At 41.5% G+C, this 8418-nt stretch overlaps 1 protein-coding gene across 1 annotated transcript; it reads right to left on the bottom strand.

Moving 5' to 3' along the window:
- Window positions 1–65: 65 nt before the first annotated feature.
- gba1 (glucosylceramidase beta 1) lies at window positions 66–8022 on the bottom strand. The gene is made up of 12 exons (XM_030749199.1): window positions 7882–8022; window positions 7649–7726; window positions 7359–7550; window positions 7125–7271; window positions 5839–5972; window positions 5592–5764; window positions 5403–5492; window positions 5148–5295; window positions 1673–1897; window positions 1051–1214; window positions 863–979; window positions 66–775 (listed from the first exon to the last, which is right to left on the bottom strand). The coding sequence occupies exons 2-12, from the start codon at window positions 7719–7721 to the stop codon at window positions 670–672; spliced, it is 1569 nt and encodes a 522-aa protein (XP_030605059.1). The 5' UTR covers window positions 7722–7726; window positions 7882–8022; the 3' UTR covers window positions 66–669.
- Between the last annotated feature and the right edge of the window lie 396 nt (window positions 8023–8418).

The following is an 8418-nucleotide window of genomic DNA, read 5'->3' as shown; positions in this document are numbered from 1 at the left end:
TGTTCACAACCCATGTAAATAGGTGTCATTTGAGTTCGTCTTTTCGTTAAAAGACACTTTTCAAATTTTAAACGGTATTTTATTTAACATAAAAGATTAAATAGCAACAACTTAAGGAATTTACAAATTCAGTACACCAAATGATTTCTTCAGAGCCATGATGCTGTGAGCATATTTTCAAGCGTCTTATTAAAAGGAAATCAAGGCACCGGTGAATTTGTAGCAAATTATTACATACATTGTTTTCATGCTGAAATGATTAAAGTTATGGTAAAAATCACAGCAAACAAAATAAGATGTCTCTGTAAGCATGAAATTGAAAATGCACTCAAAAGCACTTTGTATTAGAGGGGGTTTTGGACCAAACAGTTCAGAGGACTCCCTAAGCCCCCACTGAGGAGCTTTCTCAAGGGCTTCAAGGACTTTTCTCCTGTTTGTGTTCACACTGCCAAAAGGAATGCTGAAATGATGCAGTTGTCCTATATTTATGTCCTCTAGTTCTCTTTGGTCCAGAGGTAGGAGATAATTGAAGAGTCTTTAATTTTATTATTATTTTTTTTAATCTGGAGTCTGTAGATCTGTGAACATCTTGTGTGCAAATGTGCAGAGAAATTATTTTGACGTGGTTCTGCTGAAACCAATATAAAGTCTGTGAAACTGCTTTAATGATCACTGCGTTTTCCAAGCGAGTGTGAGTAGAGAATGAGCTGGAGCAGTGGAGGGGATGTAACCCACAACAGGGTCCCAGACTTCAAACTGGATCTCTGATGATGATCTTTAGAGGAAAAAAAAAAAAAGCACATGCCCAGTTCAACATTTACCCATCAGTCACATTTTCTAAAACAGATTAAATATGCGTTACCTGTTGAGTATGATGAGCACTACTGAGCCATCTGCTCGGATGAAGGCAGAAAATTCCAGGTGTGTTTCTCCACTGGCAGACACCCCCACTCTCTGAGAGCCCTCCCATAGAAACGCACTGTGTAGAAAGACCATGTCAGAGGATCTCACTGAAATACAGCATTCAGTGTGAGCAGAGATCCAGGCTACCTGAAGTGGGCCATGCTGTAGAAAGATGGCTGCTTGTAGAAGACATCACGCTTTGCATCCACTATAACAGCGCTGTCCACGAAGTTTTTAACCCAGTTTGGGCCACCATTCAGGTCCAGCGCCAGGTTCCAGTCAGTCCATCCTACCACATAATGATTTAAGTCCTGCCACAGGGGAAAACACCAGCAGTTTACTATCTGCTGCCTCATCTGTGTTTTGAAGCTTTCTACTAAGATGTGTAGTTTAGTCAGTCTGCTGAACCAGTGTTTTGTTTAAATATTGCAAGGATTGCACATCTACATAAACAAATCCCTCCAGATTCTCAGAGCATCTGCAGCCTGAATTCACCCATGCAAAAGAGAGCGAATGGAAGGAGTCCAATTTCCCTTGAGACAGAGTAAAGAAAGAAGAAACAAAACACCAGTTCCAGCTTGCTCTGACAGCCTGCAGGCCTGCAGTCTCTGAAGTGTGTGCAGCAGAGTGCAACTTGTAAACCTGCACTGCAGCACGGAGGGAGGTGACTCACCTTTCTGGAACAGCTCACAGCTTGTCAAATTGTCTTTTTGCAGTGGATCTGACTGAACAAGCACAAACCTCCACGCATCAGATAATATGATCTTACCTCTATAATGTCATGTGCATACTGTTCAGCTCTGTCCCAGCTTCCCAGCTTCACTCCTCTGTCTAGCGCATTCCAGCCAGTACAGGCCTCTGTGCCAAACAGGTAATACTCCGGGTAGAGGTGATGGGTGGTTCCCAGGCTGATCTCAGCTGGGACAATGTTGTCCCAGTACCAGTGGACCGCCACACCATGAATGTACCTTCCTGCATGAACATCACTTAAGATCTGGAGGGACAAAGGGGAAAAAAAAAAATTAATATAGAAAACATTGGCTTTATTTAGCCCCCAAAAGTGTCGGTGAAGTCTTTAAATACACTGCTCAAAAGAATTAAGAGAACACTTTGAAAGCACGTCAGAGCTCAATGGGAAAAATATCATGCTGGATAGCTATGCTGATATGGACTTGGTAATGTGTAAGGAACAAAATTATTCCATAATGTTTGATGGAAATGAAAACTATTAACCTACAGAGAGCTGAATTCAAAGACACCGCAAAAATCAAAGTGAAAAAAAAAGTGATACAACAGGCTAGTCCACTTTGCCAAAATGTCATTGCAGTAAATGTCATTGCTGCCCTCTGGCAGGCGATACAGGTGTGTATATTGTGTAATATCCAATATTCATTCACTAGTGCAATACTCACCATCTTCATTATTATATGTATACACTTATTTTATTTTTTTACAATGTATATATTTTTATACATTCTCTTATTTTCTGTATTTTTAATACATTTTATTTTCTGTATATTTTATACATACTGTTTTCTGTATATTTTTAGATTATATTAGATTATTTTATTTTTATTTTAGAAAGTTAGGGTGCTTAAATGCATGATTGACAACATTGGAGCACGCTCCTGTCAAAGAGACTGAGATCCCCGAGGCCTCATCCACCTGGGACTGTCTAAATAAGGGGCATCATATCCAGCCCTATTATAGCTGGTAAAGTATGGAGTTCAGAAATAAATATATATGTGATTGTGCTAATTGTAATTTTGCTTGAAATGCAATAATGCAAATGCAACAAAGCAAGTGAGTGTAAATATTCTATAATGACTCTGAATGAAAGAAGTGTGATGATGTTATGAACAGAAAGTTACTCTGCACAAGGGTCATGATGTACAGAAAAACACTGGAAAATAGGAAGTAAGCATGGTGCAACTGGAGACGTGGGTCAAGACTGAGCTCAGCAAGAGTGATGAAACAGAAGTGAAAAAAAAATGAGGTGGCAGGACAAACCCATTTTGCCAAAATTTCATTGCAGCAACTCAGCAACTTTTGATCCAAAATGTTGCATCTAGAGTACTGAAAGGGACTAGAAAGACAGCAGATTTCTCCCATACTGGCTTTTCTTCATTGGCTCCCTGTTAAATCCAGAATTGAATTTAAAATCCTTCTTCTTACATACAAGGCATTGAATAACCAGGCCCCATCACCCCAATAGAGCACTTCGCTCTCAGACTGCTGGCTTACTTGTGGTTCCTAGGATAATTAAAAGTAGAATGGGAGACAGAGCCTTCAGCTTTCAGGCCCCTCTTCTGTGGAACCAGCTCCCAGTCTGGATTCGAGAGACAGACACCCTCTCTATTTTTAAGATTAGCCTTAAAACTTACCTTTTTGATCAAGCTTATCGTTAGGGCAGGATCAGGTGATCCTGAACTATCCCTTAGTTACACTGCAATAGGCCTAGGCTGCTGGGGGTTCCCATGATGCACTGTTTTCTTTTCATTCACCTCTTTATACACCACTCTGCTCCCTTCCACACTGTGTCCTTTGTCCTGTCTCCCTCCCCTCAACCCCAACCAGTCACAGCAGATGACTGCCCCTCCCTGAGCCTGGTTCTGCCGGAGGGTTCTTCCTGTTAAAAGGGAGTTTATCCTTCCCACTGTCGCCAAGAGCTTGCTCATGAGGGGTTGTTTTGATTGTTGGGTTTTCTCTGTAATTACTGTATGCTCTTTATCTTACAATATAAAGCTCCTTGAGGTGATCATTTCTTGTGATTTGGCGCTATATAAATACAACTGAATTTAACTGAAAATGGAAGTCAATAGGTTGTATGGCCCCCATGTGCTTGTATGCATGTCTAACAACATTGGGGCATGCGCCTAATGAGATGGCAGATGGTGTCCTGGGGAATGTCCTCTCAGATCTCACCAGGAGCTCCTCTCACTGAGCTCCTGGATAGTCTGAAGTGCAACCTGGTGGCATTGGATGGACCGAAACATAATGTCCCAGAGGTGCTCTATTGGATTTAGTGGGAGCCAGTCAATGGTATCAATTCCTTCATCCTCTGGGAACTGCCTGCATCCTCTTGTCACATGAGACCAGGCATTGTCATGCACCAGGACGAACCCAGGACCCACTGTACAAGCGTAAGGGTCTGATAATGGGTCCAAGGATTTCATCCTGATACCTCTTTTTTTTTTAAATTGTTCTATTTTGGGCACCTACAGGTGAAGCACTCCTAAGTTTGTTGTGTTTTTTATGATACAATGACTATAAAGGCGTCTAATCTAATCATCTAATCCAAGGTTCTCCACAGCTTCTCCAGACTCTTCCATGACTGTCACATGTGCTCAGGGTGAACCTGCTCTCATCTGTGAAAAGCACACTATCGTAAATATCCTTTTATGATTCCAAGCTGTCAGCACTCTGACCTATTATTTTTATTTTTAAAGTACCTCCCTGAGCTACAGTAGGCCAACTAGGAAGCTAATTATGTTATAATGGGTAAGTACTGATTTTATCAAAAACTTGGTTAAATTCGTATACCACTTTTACCTGTTCATTGCACTTGTCTGTTACTAACTGTTTTCGGCTCAACACCTGCCCCCCCCCTTTTGTATTTTATTTTATATATATCATTTTTTTAGGTTGTAACTGGTTAATTCAACCATACACTCTATACTGAATATCCCTTTGCAGGTCATTTAATAGGAATTATTGTTCAACAGTGCTAAACAAGACCTTTAAAATGCAAAATAATGCATTTTATTCAACATAATTGTGAAACAAATTACAGTGTTAGTGGCTTTAAAAATGTCTTCAATTTAATGTGTTGAACTGCTGCAGAAAATTTGCATTAGTCTGCTTTTAGTCTGGTTTTATTGTGTTCTTAACATTTGTGGAATGGCAAGATAAGCATCTTTACTTGTGTTGATTCCTATCAGCAGCAGATTGAAGCGCTTCCCTTTGCAGAACAGTTTGGACGCCAAGCACGTGAGACTTCAAGTCTATAAAGTCCATTATTCCCAGTAAATGAACATATTTACTTAACAACATATCATCTTCTTTATGTTGTTAACTTGTATTACACTACAGTAAGTTATCATGTTAAAATGTTTTGGATTCATTTATTCTTCTAAACTGATTCATTTTGAATTTCTTATTCACTTATCTGCAGCCTCAGACAGCCTCAGGTAAAATAAAGTTCGCCATGACCTTTCCCGCTACCCTTCTGTTTACTGACTCACCACTTTGGCCCAGTGGGGCAACAGTATGCGGATGTCATCCAGTATGAGAATGTGTGTATGTGGGTATGACGAGGCATGCAAGGCAGGGCCCAGGTCCAGAGCCACCCAGTCTCTCTGCTCCTCGGGAGTGAAGCCCAGGGCTTGAAAACTGCAGTAAGACAAAGATACTTGTCAGTCTGCTGCAAAATTTAGTATCCACAGCTCAGTGTTTAATATTGTTTTCCATAAAACCAATTCAAATGCATGTGAGGAGACCTGTAGTTTGTCATCTTTCCTGCAGAGGGCTCATTTCCTGTCGTCACTGCCCAGAAGGTCAAGTTATGTTTAGCGTATTCCTCTAGGAACCTGAGAGGAAATAATTAAAGTGGCCATCAGAATAACTTTCTCTTCAATCATGTGCTTCCAATATGCAATATTATTCAGAGGTAAAGCCACAGAAGTCACCTGACATAGTACTGAGCCCAGGTTTTATGCTCCTTGCCCCCTGGCTCGCCCTTCAAGGAGCCCTTTCCTGTGAGTGCACCATTCGTTTTCATCCAGGCGGGGGCACTCCAGGCGCTGGCCAGCAGAGACAGGGGGCGAGGAGACAAGGCCTGTGCGCGCTGCAGGAGAGGGATCTGAAACACAAAACGGGAAAGATGAGAAAGGTGCAATAATGGCCACGTCAGCATGTAAGATGAAAGACAAACACCTTCATTTTGATGTCTTCTGGTGCCAGAGTGAAATTGTCCAGGTTGTAGTCGCCAAGCGTGTCAGCGTAGGTGTACAGACGAGTGGAGAAGTCACAGCTGGCCATGGGGACACGCACTACACTGTAGCCAATACCTGCCACAAAACACATTATAGCATGTAAATAAGTGAGACCCTTTCAGCATTCAGCCTACAGTTTGTAAAGCTCAACCAAAGCTTGTAATTTTAGTCTATTGGTTGATTATAGTGAGTTTTGCACACCTAAGGTAGACTTTACACTCATCTATAAAAAAAAAACAAGTGAAAAAAAAATATGTTTTACAAGATTGGTGTTCTAGCCATGCAGTAGATTTCCAGAAATCTGAAGTAACATCATGCACTGAAGCTGTTCTGGCAGCATGCCCTTCATAGTAGCTGAGTCATGGCTGTAGTCATGGCCAGGAGAAGAGCTCTGCAGGTGTGCTCAACCTTCATAGTCTTTCAGCTTTTTCTGCTAACCTATGCCAGCCTCGTGCTCCAGTCCTAGTGACCAGGCTCCACACAGAAGGGAATCCCAGACAGCTCAGCTCCAATGAGAAAAACCATGTCTGCTCCCCTTTTGTCCGTACATTTGCTGGACAGCTGTTGGCATTTACTGGTCGACCGTTTTCCCACAATACACTCAGTTTCACTCAAACAATTTCCTCCCTTCTCTTGACCAGATAAACACATCTGGCCTCAGCAGAGGAGGGAAGTAGGACATCTGGGAACTGGAAAATAACTGAAGTAAGGATACGTTTTTGGCTAGAAACTCTTTCCTTCCTGAATGAAGGTAATTGTGTCTAATAAGCTGGTATTTTTTTTCCTTCTCTTTGGCTGCTCTAATATATCTACAAGTGTCAATATTACTTTCATCACGGCACCATCTATACCTGCCTTGGGTTTTGTTTTTCATGCCATCAGGGTTTACATTTCTGACCAAACTGTAACTAAATTAGATAAGACTCTCCTTTAAAGGGGGATTAATTATTAATTTCCAGCTCCATATTTTTATTCTTTGACTCTACGAGAGTAATGTTGCATGAGTCACAGTTCAAAATTTACCATATCTGCATGTTATTGGGCCTTGGGGCAGTTTCATACATCATGAAACAAGTTGTTTTTGGGGTTTTTTTCAGCTCCCTTCCTCCTTACTTTAAATCCACTTTGTTCTGATTGACTATCCCTCATACACAGACGGTCTGAAGTGTCTGATGTTGTATTGCCCTTTCTCAACCTGCAAAGCAGTGTCTCCCTGGTACAGTGTACCTTCACTGGAGAAGTACTGTCTCAGCAGCTGCTCCTGTGCACCAGCAGAAAGAGAAAGTATGTTGATGGCTGCTGCATCTGTCATCGCTCCACCGAATCCCCTGATCTTCTGGTACTTCTGGTAGGGAACGATAGTCAGCCTGAGCCCTGAAAGAAACACAGAAACAGACAGAAATGCTCTGCACCTGCTCCACCACCACTGACGGCACAATAAATTGCGGCTCCTCTACCCACCCCCTCCGGTGCTCTTAGGCTGGACTTCACCCTGACAGGCCTCCAGTCTGCTGCCCGCCATGCTGCTCAGGTAGGAGGAGAACTGGCCCAGTGGAGGGAGGGTGACCGATGCGATGCTATCACAGTATGTCGAATTACACTCACACACCACAGAGTCATAGCCAAAGTTTCTGGCAACACATTTATTATATCCTAGGAGGAGAATAAATCTAGTTAACAGTTATTCTTCTGCAGCAATAGAGGATACAAGCAGTGTGTGTGTGTGTGTGTGTGTTTGTTTTGCTGGTTACCTGCAGAGAGGATCACTTGTGCTGCCATGAAAACAACAGCCAAAAGGACAAATGATGGAGATGAAAGGGCCATTTTATCTGGAAACAGAGTAGTTTCAAACATACAGGTGCGAATTTATATTTGGCAAAACACGAAGTGAAATCAGAGCTGCGTGCTGTTTACTCAGCTGACAGATTTCATTGTCATTCAGCGCATTTTACACAGTAAACTTGGAAGAAGATCATGATCTCACCTTAGATGTTGCTATAGGTTAGCTCATGTCCTGTAGAGTAGCTCAAACATTCAGTCTTCTACACACTGCCATATATATATATATATATATATAGAAATATGCCATACCAGTGTTCCCCACGCACTTCCTACCTATTTGCCAGTCATGTGACTTTACAAACGTTCACGTGAACACCCATGCAATAATCCGTACCAGCAGCCAGGTGGTGCTGTACCTTCTTCTTTTTTTTTTTTTCACTTTTTAAAATGTTTTTTTTTTAGGTCAACTTTATTGCAACATACGGAACATAAAGTGCAAAGAAGGGAATACTCAGGAAATACCCATAACCCAACAACTGGGCAATAGAACAGTATAATTTAAGTAAATAAATAAGTAAACGTAAAAAAATAAGAAAAAAAATGCCAGGCGTCAACAAAGCTTTAATAGCTTTGTTCTGAGGAAATAAACCATGATCAGACTAGCATGAGATCATTTTAATTTTGATCATACAGACACGCAAGAGAGTTAACTAGAGGATATTGAAAACACTCCTCCATT

This window comes from Archocentrus centrarchus, chromosome 16 (genome assembly GCF_007364275.1).
Source record: "Archocentrus centrarchus isolate MPI-CPG fArcCen1 chromosome 16, fArcCen1, whole genome shotgun sequence".
Classification (NCBI taxonomy): Eukaryota; Metazoa; Chordata; class Actinopteri; order Cichliformes; family Cichlidae; genus Archocentrus; species Archocentrus centrarchus.
Note: the sequence above shows the minus strand (reverse complement) of the source record. Positions and strands in the feature narration are given on the sequence as shown.